A 20,649-nucleotide genomic window follows, 5' to 3' on the forward strand; every position below is an offset into this window, starting at 1 on the left:
CTTGCAGAGATAGATTGCATGGTTTCAAGAGAGCAGACTAAGTATACTGAAAACTCTTCCGTAATTCGCCAAATCTATAGAAAATATATTAACACCAAAAAATAAAAACACCCATGTTTTCATGTCTGTTTGGAAATTTAGAGGATCTTTTTCTTTATCATGGAATTCAGAAATTTAACTAGAATATGCCTGAATGTACACGCTTCCCCACCGCCCGTTGGTTTGCCTGGCACGTGGTTAATCTTTACAAGTCTATCTTTAAACGAAAGACATTTTCTTTTTTTAATTTTTTTAAATTTTTTGGGCTATGTACATATCTTTATTAGACATTAGTTTTTCATTGTAAAATATGCATAACATTTGTCATTGTAACCATTTGTAAGTGTACAGTTCAAGGCATGAAAGACATTCACTATGTTGTGTAACCATCATCACTATCTATAACCATTTCATCATTCCAACCTAAACTCTGTTCCATTAAATATAACCCCCATTCCTTCCTCCTCCACAGCTCTTGGTGGCCTCTATTTTACTTTCTGCAGAGACATTTCCTTTTATTTTTTTATGACAGCCATTTTTCTACCTGGTGGTCCCTGCGCCCCCACCTGGAACTCCTGTTTTTGCATATATTGCAGGTTTCTTCATGATTTGCTTCTCGGTGGTCACTATGTTTATCTACTGAATTAAAAAGTCAAGTCATGGTTTTCCAAAATGTTTTAATTTTATATGTCATGATGGAATCTCCTTAGGTTGTCTCGCTGATTTCTCTTGATTTTTGTGCAGTGTTATCTCATGTCCCATCTGATAATTCCAGGTCATTCCCAGCAGACTTCTGGATTGCTTCCTTGTTCTCTCTGACTGCCAGGTCCTTGGAAGTGGTCTGGTGTCTTTTGTCACCCTGTGGCCCTCTTTCACAGATGCAAACCCTCAGTGCTCTTGGAGCAGTGGGGAACTTCTGAGGGCTTAGCGGAGCTCTCAGCCCCTGCAGGCTGGTGATGCAGGTGCCCAGTGGGGGGTTGAATGATGTCGGATCCTTGTGCCCTAAAATTTTTAGTTAATGATCTGAGGGGGTAAGGGGTAAGCATTTCTTTGTTTGTTTGTTTGTTTGCAAAGCTCCCTAAATGTTTTGGATGTACAGCCAGAATGGAGAATGAGTGCTGTATGCCAGGAGTGGGCTCTGCACCTTGACTCTTTCTGTGAAGGCTCAGGTAGTAAATATTTCAGGTGTGCAGGGCACACAGTCTCAATTATAGCTACTTAACTTGGCTACAGAACAGTTCATGAAAGTGGACATGGCTGTGGGCCAGGAAAACTTTATTTATAATAATGTGGGGGCTGGAGTGTGCTGACCCCTGCTCTAAACAAATCAGCACAATTATCCCATTTATGGATTCTAACACCGGAGGTCAGAGAGAGAATCAATTGATAGTTTATACTTGTGTAAAGTGGCAGCACTGGCTTCAGATCCAGGCATCCTGACCTGCAGCCTCTGCTTTCAGTAAACACACTTGTATCCCTGGCAGCTGACAAGTATAGTTCGGCTTTCTGCCACGTGGGTTTGGCAGGCCATGGCATGGTTATCATGTAAGGAAGTCTGGTTAAATAGATTTGAGACATGCTCAACTGAAGAGATTTGAGTATCTTCAGTTCAGAATGATAAAATAAATGTGCATTCTGAGTTTCTGAGTAGGGGGTGTGATGTAGCAGTTAGATTTCCTCAATGCCTCTGGTTAGAGAGCTCCTTGACAGGTTGTTTCTTTGAACACTCATTCTGTTCTGTGACTTCCTTGTTTGTAAAAAGAGTAATGTTTCCCAATCTCACACGTGTGTGCATTGTCCTTATTTGTCACTGGTCACCACTTGAACTGTTATTTATAAGATCTTATCTCGATTTTAATTTTACTTTAAAATAATTATTTTAAACAGTATCTGTGAAGTTATGGGTTGGAGTTCCATTTGTTTTAACAATATGTTAAAATAGAAAACAACAACTCGGACAAGATGTTCACGAGCCTCAGAGCTGTGAGTTACCGGTGTGGAGAGCCGGTAAGGTGGGGGGGACACTGCTGATCCTGGCAGAAGGCAGCCCCGTGGCCTGGCCTGCTTGCTCAGCAGTGGATGCCGCCGGAGGGACACATCCAGGGCTCCACTTGACCATTGTCCAGTTGTGATGTTCTCCAGTTGCTTGGATCTTATGAAGCCTCATAAGGACTAGCTTCAAGTGCCTTGCTACACGTTCATTCACGTCTATGCTCGCAAAAGCCCCGTATTTTCTCTCAGAAATCCCCGGAATGATTTACAGATGAGGCACTAAGTGAGAGGTTAAGGAACTTGTGCAGAGTCCTGAAGCCAGATCCTAGAGTTAAGATTCAAATTCAGGTTCTTTGTCATCCAGAACTTTCCTCTGTCATTGTTTCTCATACTCAGTCATCATCGGGACAGAGCAGAGTCTGGCAAAGTGATCTCAAACAAAAAGTTGGTTAGAGTCGCCAGGTCAGGGAACAGAACCTCTGCTTCCTCCCCGTGGGCCCGCCCAGCCTCTGACTCCCTGGCTGTGCATTTGGCGGTCGGATGTCGGACCAGGATGATTGTGGCACTTCTTGGTTGTGCTCAGGGATACCCCACTGTTTTACAGGGAACCTGGGGCTCTACCTTGGGTTAACATGTGAGATATTCTGTTTTAACAGGTGCCCTTGTGAGGAAAAGTAATCATTCTGTGAAGTGAAAGCTGATGGAGGTTCTGGCAAATTCGTAAAGGAAAGCATTAGCCTCTCTGCACGAAGGGGAGGGGGTGAGCTAGGAACGAAGCCTGCCCCTAATCATTTAGCATCCAGAGGAGAGGTCAAAGAGAAAAGAGACCTCTACTTGTAGGAAAAGGCCCCTTTTCAGTCCCCTAAGTGCATATACACTGAAGCATGCTTATTTGTTGAGTCTTTCTTCTTCCAACATTCTGTTGACAATGACAGAAGAAACATCAAAATCTGAACAGACCCATAACTAACGGGGCTGAAAAATGAGGAAGGTGCTCCAGTGATCCAGAAGCATCGAGGACATTGTGGGATAAATAAAACAGATGGGATCAGATTGGTGACAAAACTGCACAGCAAAGGAACGTACAGCTCCGTAGAGACAAACGTGGAAATAACTAGAAAAAATGAATTTTCTCAGCAGGATCCTGGAAGATTCCCAAGAATTGAAACTATAGGGAATGGCAACAAAAGTGGGTAAGGAAAGTGCTTGGCCCGGAATTAATAAGCCTGAAACATCTGCTGTCGTTCTGTCTTCAGTGAGTTGAGCTCACAGGGCTTGGTGGTTGGGTTTGCCTCTGCGACAAAGTCGTTTAACTTGGTTTTCAATAAACTGGGAGATTTGCCAAGGCAGAATGCTGGTGGGGGAATAATAGCCAGAAAGAGAAGTTGCAGGGGACCCTAGGTTCTTTTGTGTCCCTACCTTCCAAAGATATGCAACTTCTGAACCTTGAAATAAAAGCACTTTTGTTCCACCTCCTTTTCCTCGCCATGCACCATTATTCTCCTGTGCTAAAGAAATCCTCTGCTGTAACGAATCCCCGTCAATCCAGACCCCCGTTGGTAAGTATGAGCAAGCAGCCGAGGGTCGTCAGACATTTGAGAGGAAATCAACGGAATGATTGGGGGGAAAATTGTAATTCCTCGTCTCAGATCCAAGAGAACGGCAAATCCATAAAGCAAGAGCATCCATAGGAAAAGAGCTGTTGAAAAAAGGAGTTCACAGTGAGGTGGTAATGCTAGAAAGTTCGGGCTGTGGCAGTAATGGGATCTACTGAGCAAAGTGGGAAGGACATAGAGAATTAGTGGTCTGGAAAGTTGAGCAGAGGATTTCTTCCCAAATTCAAAGCAAAACGGTTCAGGTGACAATTAGGAAGCAGAATTAAGAGCTGTGAAGGATGGGTCTAGGAGATGAGGACCCAACAGAGAAGCAGATGGAGAAGGAAAAAGCAGTGGGTATTTCTTTGATTCTGAGCTGCCATCAAAGGTCAGATGCCTGTTTCCAAACAGCTTCTCAGCGACATGAGAGGCAGCACTTGCATGATGAGCTGGTTTTCCTGCCCGTACCCCGAAAAATCACGTCTGCCGATTTCAGTCAACACCAGCCTTCTCATCAGAGCTCTTCTGATTCACTCGATCGTTCTTGTTCTGCGTAGCGTCATTTTAACACAAAGCTTTTTTACACCACTTGTTTGAAAATGATTTCAAACTTAACACGAAAGTTAGAATAATAGGTACAACTTCTATATTTTTTACCCAGATTTACTAGATTTTGCTATTAACATATTATGCCTTTGCTTTAACAGTTTTTTTTTCCTGTGTAAGAATGATACATGTTTTAAACTATTGACAGTATGATGTACACGTTATAACCCACTGAGACTTTTAGAAAAGTGATCTTGATTTTGTCTTTTGTGTCTTTAGTCTTGATAATATAATTTGTATATCTGGGAAGATAGGGTTTTGTTTGTACTTGTTACTAGGTTAATTTCACAAGCTTTTTCTTTTCCCCCTTCCATATTTAATTTAATCACACATCACTGGAAGTTTAACTGCTTTCCTTATAAATTAGCTGGCAGCTTATGAGAGATGTGAGCTGCTTGAGTGATAGTTCTCCCACGGCACATGAATGAATCCCACCAGCTTCTCCCAAATGTTAAATTCTGAAAGATTTAACATTTCTGCTGCCTTTCATTACGCTGACTGCCATAAACTATGCAATCTTCTATTACACAACTTTTTATTTCAGTGCTGTATCATATGAAACCTTAATGTATAAACATTAAGCCATAATTAAGGATCCCAACTTAAAATTCAACCACAGTTTGTGTGTGTGCCAACAGTGACAACCACGGTTAAATTCATGACTTATTCCTTTTCCTAGCAGCTGGAAATTTCTTTTGATATCAATTTTAAGATGGTCCTCATTTGCGGAAGGTTAAAATGTAGAAAAAAAGTGTCTTAGGACACTTTTATTGAAACGTCCTAAGAAGAAAAGCAGACGTATTCTGGTAGAAATTTTGATTTCCCCCCAAAAAAGTTTTCATAAGCCTCGGAGAGAAGAAAGACTGAGCGTGAGACTGAGATTTATATAGCTGTATTTTTATTTCATTCATTTATTGAACAGATATTGTGGGCATCTTGTCTGTTGGATCCTCTGGGAAGCACATGCCAAGGTGAGGTTAGAAGTACAAGATTTTTACTGGGGGACTTCACTGAGAAACAAAGGGAGACAACGCAGATGTGGGCCTGGGAAGCCTGCACGCACTGTGCTGCAGGTCTAGCACCTGTGGAAGGAGCAGGGGAAGGGAAGACAGTTGGGTAGTATGGGCCTCAAACCAGGTGCCACTACAGGAATGTCTTGGCCCCCTGACAGGAAGCTCTGGTGCAGAGACTGCCCCTCAGGAAGTCTGTACTGTCCAGAAATGGAGAGTCCTCTTACCAGTGCTGCACTCAGTCCTTGGCTGGCATCGCCTGCAAAGTGGGTGGCCTCTGCTTGGAAACGGAGGCAGATCCTCTAGACAGCTGTGGCTACAGGCTGTTGGCGAACTGCTCTCCTGCACAGGGTCTCTCTGGAAGGGCGCTCTGAGCAGCCCACCTCCATAGCCACAACAGTTACTCTAACTCTGCCACTTAGTCTGAGTGCGGACCTGGGCATGTCACTTTAATTTGAAAGTTTTGTTGTTATTGTTTGGGAGAAAATAATAGGATTGATACCGTTGGGTTCTTGTGAGGAGTGACTGTATCCTCATACAAAGCGTGTGGCTGCACAGTGGAATCACTCAAACGTTCACTGTTACGTTTTTTGTTGGGATGCAGTGACGGTCAAGATGTCTAGCCTTTGTGGGTTTGACCTTGTCATGGGAAGCGTCGTAAATACACAAATACCTGTCCAGAGTTATTTCAGATGATGAGAAGTGCTGCTAAAACAAGATAATGTGACAAAGCGAGAGCAAAACATTTTTTTGACACACAAGAACTGAAGTATACAACTCAGAGTCCTTTCTGCAGGAATGAATGAATGAATAATGAATGAATGCAGTTAAGAGGAAGACAGATTGGTGAGCAAACTAATAATACTCAGGACCAAATGTGTGTATTTGCTGATGGCATGTGGAATTAAATGTGATTTTTAAAATAAAGATTATTTAAATTGATTGGGAATTTTGAAATCCAGTAGATACTCTTATTATTTGCTAAGAAGAATTAATTTAGAAATCAGCACTTGATATTCATTTGCCTGAAAAAAAGAGAATAAACTGGTCAGAGTACGTGCCAACAGGATTCGGCAGATTTTTTTCTATAAAGGGCCAGGTAGTAACTGTCTTAGGCTTTCCAGCTAGTCTGTCTGTTGATGCCACTCAGCTCCGCCATCATAGCACCGAGGCCGCCAGAGACAATTCGTAAACGAATGGGCATGGTTGTGTGCTAATCAAACTTGAAGGTCATTGACTTTTAAATTTTATATAATTTTCACGTGTCATAAAACATTATTCTTTTTATTTTCTTTTAACCATTTAGAAATACAGAAAGCATTCTTAGAGCCCATGGTCTGTCAGGAGAACAGGTGGAGGGTTGGATTTGGCTGCCCCAGGACTAGAACGTGGAAGAACTTGGGGAGTAACCAGTTTTCAGTGGTGGGATAAATGGAGCAAAACACTAAAAAGTTACTTTTGTGGAGTTAACTCTCCTGATGTTGGCTTACCACAGCGGTTCTAATCGTTTAGGCCACATGCCCATTGACGTGAGTGACTCAAAAGCATGGCCTCGCTATCGTGTCCATTTATCTTGTACTTGATAAAGATGGAGCAATAACAGGCATCATCCTACATGATAAATCTAATATACAGAATCAGATTGTATGACTACAATTTGTATCACTTGAGCAAATTAGAAATGTCAAGGAATGGAAACTTAGTATTTGAATGGCACGCCTTCAGGCCTCACATGAGTATGGCTCTGATCTTTCTGTATGAATACCTCAGGGTATCCTCTCCCCACGTCTCTCCCCATGGTAGCTCACTGTGTGGATTACCAGCCCTGTATCACGGGAACCAACCTAACTACGCAGTCATCAGCTTTTACAAACAGTAATGCAATAAATAACTTTGTTATGTAAATACACAATTATACAACATGGAACATGTAATAGATTTTGCAAAAGTGTATCTTCAGGATAGATTTCCAGAAGGGGAATTAATGGATTACTTTGTATTTTTGCTCTCCATACTGATTGTGCTGATTTATATAGCAAAATATGAGTGGCTGTTTTTCTCTGAATATAAAAATGGTGTTAGCACATTTTTTCCCCCATTCTAACTGATTTATGGTATCTTGTTTTATTTTTAATTTACGTTTCTCTCATGATCGAGATTGTATATCTCTTTATATGATTATGATCTACTAGTGTTTACTTTTATCGAACTATCTGTTCAGGATCTTGGCTGCATTTTCTATTGTGTGTGTGTGTGTGCGTGTGTGTGTTTTTAAGAGCTTTGTATATTTAGGAAATTAGGGCTTTGTTTTTGATAGTTGTAAATATTTGTTATCTTTTAACATTGCTTATAAGTTTTAAAATATTAAAATGAAGTTTTTAAAATGTACTACAGTTTCAAGTGTAATCCTATTTGCTCCTTTCCTTAGGTTTGGAAAATCTTCAGTTGTTATAACTTCTCAATCTGCCTGCCTTCCATTTTCTCTTTTTTTTTTTGCTCTTTCTGAGTAGGCTTTCCTTTTCACCAGATCTTCTCTGAATTTCTTGCCCCTCTCTTTTAAGGACTCTTGTCCTTGGATTTAGGTCCCACCCTAATCCAAGGATGATCTCCTCCCAAAACCATTAACTTAATTACATCTCAAACACCGTTTTCTAGTGAGGGTCACATGCACAGGCTTTGGGTGGGCGTGTCTTTTGGAGGCCACCATTCCACCCACTGCAATAATAACCCTCAATCTGATTTTTCCCTCCAATGGTTGACTTTAAGAATTATATTCCTAACATTTGGTCTGAATATTTAGTGCTCTTGAAATATATTTTCATTGCCTCTCAAAAGGAGAATGATTCTCTGCCTTCTGCCATACAGGGCGTGGGTGCTGTTAACAGCTTTCCTTTCGGGGACTTGCAATAGCAAGCAACTGAGAACTTGTAATACTTAATTTTTATTTCTTTCTGCTCCGTAAACTTTTGATTTAAAAAAAACAAAACATGGTTACATTAAGTCTTACTCCTTTTTTCATGTTTTAGCATAAATGATATACTGAACTACCTTGGTACTGTGTTAAATGATAGCAGTGGACATGAAACTTGTGGTGTTGAAATTCAAGAGACGGGAGTCCAGAATAGCATTCCTAAGCATCGCCTATAGATCATGCAGTGCTAACATCATTAGTATAGAACAGAAATGGGTGTGTATAAGCTTTATGACTTTGGTCAAGCTGTATATTTTTTCATTTAGTTACCTCCTAGAAAGTTTGAAGTTTCAAACATGTCAGCAAAAATATTGATTATAAGTGGGTTTTAGGTTTGTAATGATACATATTATGCATTTGCTAGTTGCACAGTCCCCCCGTCTCAAAATTGAGTATAAAAGCTGTCTGCCGAGTAGATTTATTCATACTGGTCCTGTTTGCTTGCACAGAAGCCTTAAACACGTCAAGTAATGTGTAGACTGAATATATTAACATGAGGTTGTAAACTATATTTCTAAGGTTACAGTTATAACTTTTTAAGTGTGATGAAATGTCTTTTTACTCTCCTCAATAAAATCTATCATTTATTGTACTAAAGCCTTTATGACTGAACAAATGACAGTGCTTTTGCTGAAGTGAATGCAGTGAGTGTAATTCAGTCACCACCCTGGCAGTTTTTCACAGGCTACTTCCGTACTTGGGTTGCATTCTTCACTCAGGAACAGGGCACTCATGTCACTGAGCTTGGGAGATTGTCTAGTTTTTGTGTTTTTGGTCAATCGGTTATAAATTCTTGGTCACCATAAAGTTTGTCAGCTTTGCTCGTTAAAATACGAATAATTATATAAAATTAAAAGAAGCTAGGAGAAATTTTGGTGAGTATTCTTATCTACTTTTTTCCATCTTTAAAGTGATGCGGTTGAAGGCTCCCTAGAAAAGTGGAGTGACCGTTACAACGGAATCATTTATTACTAGTGGAGTCTCAGTTATAACCCTGGACTCTGGCTGTCATCACCATTGTTCTTCTCACTGCTGTAAGGGCCTGCTAAGTTGCAAACAGTCACCACATAAGCAGATTTTTTAATATAAATAAACACGAATCTTTCATCTCAAAGTATAAATAAAGCAGTCCTTACTTTAGTTTTTATTGCTAAGATATAATTGTATTCAAAATTAATTCAGTGTTAAGCTATGCTTAGTTATTGAGATTCCTATGTTTATCATCAGGAGAAAAATATTTTAAAAATAAGAGTCATATTCTAGATGTTGAAAAAGAAGCTGCAAGAATATAAAGAATAAAAGAGGAACTACTGGAAGCCTCATCACTAAGAGAGTGATCATTTTGATGTATTTCTTCTCTCTTTTTTTGATGGTCTCTGCTTAGATTCCTTTCTGTCAATGGTATCAGTTTTGTTGTTTGCTTTGAAACTGATTGTAAGCATTTTCCTTTTCATCAAGTTTCCTTTGAAAGAATCATTTTTTAATGGATGAGTGAAATTTTGTTGTTTGGATGTACCACAGTTTAATTCTCCATCTTACGTGAAGTGACCTCTTTGGTAGTTTCTAATTTTTGTGTTACAAGTCATGCTGAAATAGGTCATTGAATATACTTCTTGTCAGATTGGTGACTTGTTAGCTTAGGGTTGCTGCCCTAAGTGGGAGGTGGGAGGCTCTGAGGTGAGCACTGCCAGCCACGCTGCTCGGGGAAGCCTGTTCTGATGATCTTTGTGGGCATGTGCCAGTCTGAGTTTACTTTTGCCTGTGTCATCTAACTCACTTTAAAAAAACCTTTGCAATTATGATTAGGGAACATGGTATTATATTTGAATTGGAATGTTTTTGATGATGTTTTCTTGGTTCCCATGGTTGAAGCCTGTCCTTGCTTTAGTAACAGCTTTGGGGAGAGGCCAAACACTACACGGTAATATATGTTGGTTGCAAGAAACATTAGATTTAAAATAGATTTAAAAATTTAATGAATATACACTAATTGAGTGTGTGATGCATTTTCTAATTTCCTTCTAGTGTTTATGAGGTAGGTATTATTCTTCCCATTTTATGAATGAGGGAACTCTGGTACATAGAGGTGACTTGTCCAAGATCAGTGTCACTTGAAAATGATAGAGCTGGGCTTCTGACACAGGTACACTTGGCTAGAGTATCTCCTAATTATCATCCCACAAAACACGCTCTGAAATAGTCATCTGCATGAGGAGGGATTTTTTTTTTTTTTCAGTTCTGCTAATATCAAAAGAAAATCAGATGTCAGATGGGTATTTTTGTTTTAATACAAATAATTAAAGGTGGGTTTTTTTTTTTTGAATAATGAAAGTAGACAAAGGAAAAATGTACCTGAAATCTTATGACCCAGAGGTATTCTGTTACCATTTGTATATACATAGAATTGCTGTGTTGGACTGTCCCAGAGAGAGAGGGGGTCACCACTCAGCCTTGGACCCCGTGTGGAGGGTGCTCCTGGGCTGTGCGATACTGTGTGTGATGGAGAACTTTCTGCCCAAGATGCCGTGTTGGAGAATGTAGGGTTTGGAGTAGAGATTTCCTGGGGTCCCCATCTGGTTCTGCCATTTGCCAGTGCTATTAATGTAATTCTTCTATGCCTTGGTTTTCTCACGTTCTTATCTTCATATCCCCACAGCCCAAATCAGGTAGCTTTAGCAGTTTCACTTTATTTATGGAAATTCTTTATTGGTATTTGAGCTTCAAAATGTGCATAGTTACATAGCCTAGAGAGGAAGTACGATCATGTAGACATATTCTCTTCTTAAGCGAGTTCTGCCTTGGGGGTGGCTCAACTCTGACTTATTTTAATAAATTTTTGTTTTCAGTTCCTAGTTTTAAGAACATTGTCGTGATACTTGACATATAATACTGTGACACAACTATTTGTGTCTGTCTGTATGTGAGTGGATGCGGAAAGTCTATCAACACACGTATAGGCGTGTAGATTTGTATACAAATGATATTCAGCATAATTGAAATGATATCTAGAGGATACGTTATTTCTTTGTAAGGTCAATATTTTATAGATCACATTTTTATATTAAGTTTCCAGTTTTTAAATTAGTGTTCAACTTATGTAAGTGATCAATTATATATATGTATGTGGTATTCTTCTTACAACGAACTGAGAGCTATTTTGTGTTGAATTCTCTCTCTTTTAAATTTTTTGGTTCAGTGTGACAGGAACGATTTAAGAGAACATGTGTGAATGAGCTCTTTTAGTTGGTGTCTCAAAAAAAAGAAGGAAGCCCCTTTTTTTTTTTTGTCAGACACCTCAAAAATCGGCGGCGGAGGTGTAATTAAAGACATCTTAGAATTCCTCATAGCTTTAAACGTAATGAGCTAAATTACTTTGATATTATATTGATGGTGTACATATAATAGGCAACCTACATTTTATTTTTCTGTCATTCTAGGATTCTGAGTAACAATAAAATATCCGAGCTGAAGAACGGCTCATTTTCTGGGCTAAGTCTCCTTGAAAGATTGTGAGTATTCTTTTGTTACTGCCTTTTGTTGTTATTTTACTTAATGCATTTTCATTGTAAATCTATTACTAAACTCCCAACTTTTCAAAACAAAAATTGAGTTTTCCCAACATTTTTTTAGGAAAAATTCAAGAATTGAGTTTTAAAAAAACAACTAGCTATGGTTTCACTCATATGTGGAATCTGAAAAAAGAAAACAAAACCCGCAAACAAATTGACAGATACAGGGAACAAATTGATGGTTATCAGATGGGAGGGGGTTGGTGGAATGAGTGCAAAAGGTGAAAGGAATTAAGAAGTACACATTTCCAGTTATAAAAATAGTCATGGGGTGTAAAGTAAAGCATCGGGAATGGAGTCACTAATATTGGAATGACTGTGTGGTGCCAGATGAGTGCTGGACTCATCGAGTGGTTAACTCTGTGAGGTAGATAAATGTGTAATCATATGTTGTACACCTGTAGCTAACAGAATATGTCAACTGTGATTGAAAAATACATTTAAAAGAAGCCACGAGGCAAAGCAGAGATTGGCAAACTGTAAAGGGCCAATATTTTACAGATCACATGACGCGTTTTGTATTAAGTTTCCAGTTTTTAAATAAGTATTCAACTTATGTAAGTTGATTAATTATATAATTGTATGGGACATTCTTTGCCACCTAATTGAGGCTTTGTGGGCCATAAAGTCCCTGTCACAGTGACTCGATTCTGCCATTGTCATTAGGAGGCAGCAATCGATAATAAATAAATGAATCAATGTGGAGGTGACTTCGTTTACAAAAAGGGCCACCGCTCGTAGATTACTGGCCACTGGCTTTTAAAGCACAGATGCTGTTTTGAAAATGCCCCATAAAATAATCAAGTAGAATTTAAAAAGCACATCAAGGGGGAACACTTTTAGAGAAACTTTGATATTTTATCCAGATGTCTCTGAATGTGAATCAGAGTGTTTTGCTTAGCAATTAGGTCTAGTTTTGCTTACGATGGGATGTGTAATAGGTCGCACTCATTTTTTGCCTTGGTGAATTACGCACAATGGTATGTATTTTGCCTTTTGTTCTCAGTGCTATTCTAGGACCGTGTTTCAAATTCCCATGTTACTCGTACATTAAGGAAAACATCTCAGAATGCATTAGGGAACCATACTGTGAACCTCTCCACTTCTGTTGAATAACAACGTTTCCTCATTTTCTTAGCTCTCTTTGCTCTGCTTCTCTTTCTCTACTTCTAGGCAGCCTTTCCTTGACCATTTCGCCTACTGGCTTTTCTGTCAATTGTAGTCCCACTCCCACAGGACTATTGCTCTCATCACTGACGTATTATTTATGCGTATACCATCTGTGTTCTTCCTCATCCTTTTGCATATGTCTTTTCATAGTTTTCTAATGTCTTTGAGTTAGGTTACATATATGCGTTTATATAACATATAGCAATACACTCGGTACATTTGTATTTACATACAAGTGTGTGCACAGAAATATGTATATACATTCACATATATGCATGCATATGTATATACATACACATAAATAAAATGTGCTTGGCCCAGCAGTGCCTAATTCTCTGATTGGTTGATTTTGTTGGTTGGTTGATTGATTGATTTTGCTGTTTTCATTCAAATATTCCTGTGCTGTTTCACGTAGCACATGATGCTGGTGTCCCCTCGGCTCAGTCCTTCGCCCATACTCCACGGTCGTTGTGGGGACAGAGCCAGGAGTGCAGTTTCCAGGCTCTTGCCCTCACGTGGAAAGGTGCTCACTGGGGTAGTAAATGGCCATCAACTGTGATTGGATGGCCATCAGCTGTGGCTAGTTGGCCGTCAGCTATAACCAGTGAGCCATTGGCCACTAATATAACTGCTGTGGCTAAGCTAGTAGAAAATGGGGGCTAGCAAGAAGAGGGTCGCTGGCAAATGTGGATTGCAGTTAGGACGGCGGGTTGCGGACAGTGTGGCTCCTGCTTCCTGTGTCTCCAAACCAGCCGCCAGTGAGAAGAGAGTGGTATGACTCCCCTATCCATGGCTCCTTTTGGCCTCACCCTATCCTGCGTTCTTATGTGGGGAGCGGGAGCTGAGACCCCACCTGCCACCCTGCATGACAGTCACTGACTCGGTAATGCACAGTTGACCCCATTTAATTGAGTTAAGATTTGCTTGGGGCTTTGGGAAGAGAAATCTCCTCCCTGTCATCAGGGAGGATGGTTGTACTTCTAGTCTAGAGACTGTTCTGCTCGCGGTTTGGCCTGGGTTGTGCCTGTTCTGGCCCTGAGAGGGAAGGAGAGGGGGACAGAGGTCACAGCCAGTGCTCACCTATTGCTAGGGCGCTGCTAGCTCTGGGCCTGCGCCCAGATTCTTACTTCTCCAGGTTCCTGCTGGGCCTGGTGGTGGACCAGGTCTGAGAATGGAGGTTGGCCAGCTTCCTGTGGAAACACCACTGGCCTTTGTGTCACTGAATTTTCAGAGCACAGGGTAGACCAGAGAGATCCCATCGTCAGTTAGTTGCTTGACCCTTTTGGGAGGATTCATGATCAAAGGCTGATTAATATCTTCTCAGCCTTCCCTAGAACAGCCCCGTTCTTCCTCCTGAGCGTGGAAATGGGTGTTGGTTCAGCGGCTTCTGGGAATGGAACCGGGCTGGGAGCTTTCCTTCCCCCAGAGCCCAGCACCATCTTTGTCCTATTTATAGTTTTTACTGTGTTGCTATTTTCTGATTTGATTTGATTTGCTAATTTTCAGGGAAAGCCTCTATCGATTTAGTAATTTCTATCCCATCGCCTGGCATAGTCTTTCGATTCATCCTTTGTGCTGTTCTCATAGCTCTCCTTAATTTCCCTCTCTACCTGGTTACCTAACTTACTAACCTACTCTGCCTCCTGCCCTGCTGTCCAGTTCCTGTGACTGAACCCCAAGGGTAACTCTCCCTTGGTGTCTGTCAACTCTAATTACGCTTGGTGTGGCTTTCTTCACTGTAGGGTTCTTATGGACTCTGGTTTACTCGTGGATCTCAGCATGCTATCCATGGCGTATCTAGGTGGCTTCTCTCCTAGGACTCCGCACACTGCACAACTTTGTCTAGGCTCTCTATATTTCAGACACAGTCTTGTAAGGATAGTGGTTGTATGAGCCTGTATTAGGGCTCCAGAACAAGGCCCCACAGACGGGATGGCTTAAACAGTAGAAGTTTATTTCTCTCAGTTCTGGAGACTGGAAGTTCAAGATCAAGGTGCCCATCAGTGTTGGTTTCTTCTGAGGGTCATGAGGGAAAGGACGTGTTCTAGATCCTTGGCTTGTAGGTAGCCACCCTCCGTGCCTCCCCATGGTTTTCCCTCTGTGTAAGGGTCCCCATTTCCTCCTCTTATAAGGACACTCGTTATACTGGATTAGGGCCCACGCTAATGACATCATTTTACCTGAATTACCTCTTTAAAGACCCTGTCTCCATATACAGTCACATTTTGAGGTACTAAGCATTAGGACTTCAACAACCCATGTTGTTCAAGGGTGAACTGTATATTGCTATTAAAAGAATTGTCTGGAATTTATACTTCCTATAAATTTTCCCCTCAATTTTGGGGGTTTTGTTTTTTTTTTTCTATTTTTAAATTATTTAGCCTGTTTAGAATTGAGAACTTCTATTATTTATCCCTTCATCAAGGCACTCATTCATCCCTCCTTCTTCCCTTCCATCTTCTCTCTTCATTTTGTAGTATTGTCATTCTTGTGTTGTGGTACACATTTGTCAGAATTCAGCGACACTTCCCTATACTCTAATTACTGACACTAGAATTGCACAGTGGTCCATTGTGTCTGACCCTCAGTGAGCATTCCACCCCAAATGATGGGTCTAGGTCACCAAAGCGTCTCTTTCTAGTGATTGACAGACAGTCTTAGCCAATAAGAGAGGAGGGGTAGTTAGCTTTGAGGCTTCAGAGAAGGATTTCCCAGTTCCCGAGGAGATTCAAGAAGAAAGTCTCCACCTTTTTTCATGTCTTTGTGTTGGGAGGTGATTTTTGGACCTGGGATACGACATCCTGATTGAGGGTCAGCCTGCAGGCAAAGCTGACCTGAAGAAGGGTGAATCGGAGAGATGGATGGAACCAGCCACCAAGGCTGCCTTACTTCTTGATTTCCTGTAAAGCCAGAGAATTATTTTCTTTATTATTGAAGGTGTTTTGAGAAGAGGTTTCAGATAGCTGCAGTTAAAAAGCATTGTAACTGACATACTTCGTATTCTTTCCTGAAGAAGCAAGTAGCTCTTTTTCTAAGAACTATTAGAATATTTCCTTAATTTCATTGAAGCAATTTTATTGCACCTTTTTATTTATGTTTTAATGATCCAGCCTATTCAGATTTCCCTCTACATCCTAACGTTAGACTCATGTTCACTAGGGAAGCTGGGGGTTGGTGACGGGGATGTTAAATGAGAGAATCTGACTATAAATATCTTTTGGCAATGCTTGATTAATATGGCTGTTATTAAATGTTATATGTCAGGCATTTTTTTATTATTAAAGAAAAAATGTATCTTTAAATCATATTACAGTACTTAGTTATTCATGAGAGGTATTTTGTAGAAACACACGCAGTACATCATGGACCACAAATTTATGTAGTGCTTTAGCTAAATCATTTCCTGTTCTAAGATGCTTTTTAAAATCTGAAAAGGGAAACATATGTTTTTAAAAAATGGAAGTGACATTATATATTTCTGTTTGCAGAGATTTTTAGGTTAGGCAATGCAAGTCAAACACATCCTGATTGAATTTTATCTCCGAAAATCTTATCTCCCTGTGGTGTAGGCTTGGGATCAGCTGGGGAGGAGGAGATAGGAAGTAGTACCTTGGGTCCGATGATTGATTGCACTTCCTGGGACTTAAAAAGTTGGGGACAAAAATTAATTTTTCTAATGAAAATGTTCAAACCTCCAGAAAAATGGAAAGAATAATGTAGTAATCTCCCATAGCACCAATTTACTCACCCAGATTCAATAATTATTAATAATTTGCTGTCTTTTATCTATATTGGAATAGGCCTACACATACACCTGTTTGCTAAATTATTTGAAGGTCAGTTGCATACATCATAATTCTCTACCTTTATTGAGAAGTATAAGTGGCTGTGAGTGATATGCAGTAGTCTCTTCGTGGTCTGACTTTTATGAATATTTTAATGATTTTGTGGCTAACCATAATTTATTAAAAAGATTTTTGTAGTAAAGTTCAGGTCATATAATTTTGTCTCAGCCACGGTTTACTTTTTCATCCGTTTATTATCTATCCATCCTACTCCATTCTGGCTGCTATGACAAAATACCAGAAACTGGGTGGCTTACACACAACCAACATTTATTTCTCACAAATCTGGAATCGGGCAGTCAGAGATCAAGGTGCCGGCAGGTTGGTGTCCAATGAGGCACCACTTCCTAGTTGGCTTTTCACTGAACCCTCATGTTGCAGAAGGAGGCAGAAGGAGGGAGCCCTCTGGGGTCTCTTTTGTACGGGCGTTAATCTCATTCTTTTGGTGGGTTGCTGGCCTCCTTACCTGGTCACCTCCCAAAGGCCCCGCCTCCTAATTCCATCACCTTTGGAGTTAGGATTTCAACATAGGAATTTGAGGGGAGACACAAACATTCAGACCATAGCACTGTCCATCCACCCTCTCTGTGCGCAGTGTCTGTCTGTCTCCCTCCCTCCTTTTCATTGATCAGACAGACATGGGGCCTACCCTTGTGGAACTTCCAGCCTCTTGGATTAAGCAATCAGAGTAAAGTGTGTTCAGGCCATGATAGGGCCACCACAGGGCACTGGTATTCAGAGGTCTTTTTTTCTGGAAGAAGGAATGGTGTTTACACCAAGGCCTAAAGGATGAGTAGGAGTCAGACAGGAGAAGCGGGACAGGGGTGAGGCTGTGGGGTGGGGAGACTGGGATGTGTCAGGGATGCAGAAACCATGTGCAAAGGTCTAGAGGTGAGAGAAATATGTCTCTTTCTAGAAACATCTCAAAATATGACCGGTATATATAAAGAGAGAGAGACTGAATGAATGAGTGTGAAAGGAAGGTGTTGAGGCCGAATGGGAAGTGAGAGTTGGAGTAGAGAAGGTGGGCAAAGCAGGTGGCCGTGTATGTTACTTCAAAGAGTCTGAACTTTCTTCTCAGCGGACTGTGGGGCTTTTGGAGGATTTCACCAGCACAGAGACACGATCAGATTCATGTTCTGGAAGATCGCTTTCAATGGGGAATGGATAAGAGAAGCAAGGATACAAGTTGGAGCTGTGTGGTATATAACCTGGGCTACAGTGATGACAGTGAGGGAAAAACATAGGATGGGTGGCCTTCAGACATGGTTGAATGCATGGGCATTACCACATATGATATTTTTTTCAACTGAAAATTTTTTTCAAACACATACAGAAGTTTTTTCTTTTAATCTCTAGCACCTTGATTTAATCATGGACAACTTTTGACATGTTTGCTTTACCTGTCTCCCTCTTGCCTTAGGTATAAATTTACACGGTTCCTTTAGTAAATCTTGACTGTGTCAGTCAGACAGATATACTTAAACCCGGACTTCTGGCATGGCCACTTCTTAACACCAAGAACTTGGCCAAATTTTATAATCTTTCTGCACATGAGATTCCTCATACCTCCTGCGATTGTTTGTGACATTTTAATGGGATGACAAGTGACTCACTGAATTTTTTTGTGTAACTGGGGAGCCCAGGGTGAGAGCTGGAGTTCAGGCTTGGCCAGATCCAGTGGCTCAGCATTCATTCTTTTTCTCTGTCTGTTGGCGTCATCAGACACGTTCTTCTATCATGGTAGCAGGAGGGTTACTAACAATTCCAGGCTTACACCTTGACCTCTAATCCAACCGATGGAAATGATCTCCTCCCACAGGTAGGTTTGCTTAGACCAGGGTCGGGTAGACATGCCAATTACTAGGGCTTGATTATTAGGGGTTGATCAAGTGCCACACCTGGAGGGGTGGTGCTGGGCATTCTGAGCACTGTCTACACCACATGCTCTGTGGGAGAAGCAGGGGTACTTCCCCCCAAAGCAAGACAGAAGGCTGCAAAACCCAACAAACAAAAATACCCCAGAAACTGTGCTTAGCACAGTGAATACATTAAATGATTGATAGCAATCATAGTTGTTAAATCAGTGTTAAATTGTGGAATCTTGTTTAGTTAGAACCCTCCCCCACTTTTACCTACCCGAAAATTTTTGCCTTTTTGACGTCTAGTCTTTCCCTTTCTGCCATATGCCCCCAAAGTGGAGTGGCTGGGGAGAGTCTCCTTAGATCTGTGCACTGGATGTTAACACTTGGCCTGGGTGCTGGTAGGTGCACCTTACCAGACTAGTATCTTAACCTGGGTTTCCCCAGATGCCCATCCTGAGATGAGATTTTGAGGTCAGGTGGTTTATTTGGGAGGGGGTCCCAGAAAGCTCTCAGAATTGGGAGTGGGACAGTGAGAGGGAAGGGAAGGAAGCTGTCATGTGGTGCCTCAGTGGAACACACCTCAGGCCCCCGGAAGCTGGAGTATTACACTCCGCTCCCTGCTGGGGTGAGGGTTCTTCCCAGGGCCAGTCATGCCCTGGCTCACTTCCGGCCTTCCTGGAGTGGCTCTTAGGAGCTGGTCAGGAGAAAGCGGGCGGCGGAGAGTTGCATGTGGAGAAGCAAGTGTAATGCTGCTGTCAGTTGGTGTTTGCCACAGCAGCCACTTGGGTCCCCGGTCAGGTATCTGGGGACAAGGGATACTGGGCCATGGTGTTTATAGCAGGGAATTTATTTCCTGCATGATTTTTCTCTTGCTGTTGAAATTGCCACAGCAGGGACCATTTGTTTTACTCACAGTTAAGGGGAGAACTTAAAGGCTGGTTGGAAGTCCAGAGAGATGGGTAGGATTTGTGACTTTATCTAAATTTCTTCTAACACTTTTTAATCAGCATCCATATGTATTACCTGAAGCTCCTTGGCCTATTCAGATATTTTCAATTACTTTATTTAGAAAATATCTTAGAGGCTGGGGTTCAGAAACCAAAAACGTGAGGGCAGGTACCATCGTTGACAGAGCTTTTCCTTCTTGTGAAATATAAAGTCTGAGTTGCCATTAATGAAGTGCTTATTTTGTGATGGTAATCAGATCATAGATTTTATACTCTGTTTGTTAGTCGTCTCCTTTTTTTTTTTAAGACTTGCACAGTACCGGGGGATGTTCAGGTTTTTTTTAGAACATCCTGGCTCTGATTTGGGGGGGTGGCGTGGAGCATGGATGGAATTGCAGCTCTGCCCCTAGCTACTGAAGAATGCCTGATGTGCCAGGGTGGGATTAAGGCATGAGAAAGGCGGAGCAGGATCTGCTGGAGGGCACGCCGTTCCCAGGATTCACGGGTTGTACCTCCACAGAAACTTTCCTCTGAATTCCTAATCTGTCTCTCTCCCCACGTATGAACAGCGTGGGTAGTGTGGGAAGCCAATGACAAGGACACATCAAGGACATCGGCTCACAGTAAAGGACTGACTACCCCTGCAATGAGCAGAGGGCCATCTCATTAGGATGTTTCTGTGAGATTTCTAGGAAACCTAGAAACCAAGCCCAGTGTTGTAACTTGTCTATAGCGACAGTTGGAATGAGCTGTTAGAAACAACCAAAGAAAAATAAAAGTGTGTTATGAAGCGGGCCATGCTTCAGAACAGTTTTCATTACCTGACGGGGCAGTAAATTGAATGTGCCTCCCTAATCGGATGGAAGAAGACAGGTGGGTCAGCGCCCATTGTAGTAAGCCACGTGGAGCCCTTGTCTCACGCACAGGTAGACAAGGGAAGTCAGCTGCTTTCTGAGTTGGAGTGGTCTGAGAAGGCACACTGAGACATTTTCTCAAAGTCACTTAGACTGCCTGGGCACGGGCTAGAATGCCCACGATGG

General features: G+C 41.3%; 1 protein-coding gene across 2 annotated transcripts in view; it reads left to right on the forward strand.

Moving 5' to 3' along the window:
- The window catches only part of ADGRA3 (adhesion G protein-coupled receptor A3), a 114,374-nt gene that overhangs the window by 20,349 nt on the left and 73,376 nt on the right, over positions 1–20,649 (forward strand). For both annotated transcript variants that reach the window (XM_033106605.1, XM_033106606.1), the window contains exon 2: positions 11,651–11,722. In XM_033106605.1, the coding sequence (XP_032962496.1) occupies positions 11,651–11,722 (72 nt within the window). The remainder of the gene's footprint in view (positions 1–11,650; positions 11,723–20,649) is intronic.

Source organism: Rhinolophus ferrumequinum, chromosome 5, assembly GCF_004115265.2.
Source record: "Rhinolophus ferrumequinum isolate MPI-CBG mRhiFer1 chromosome 5, mRhiFer1_v1.p, whole genome shotgun sequence".
In the NCBI taxonomy this organism is placed as follows: domain Eukaryota; kingdom Metazoa; phylum Chordata; class Mammalia; order Chiroptera; family Rhinolophidae; genus Rhinolophus; species Rhinolophus ferrumequinum.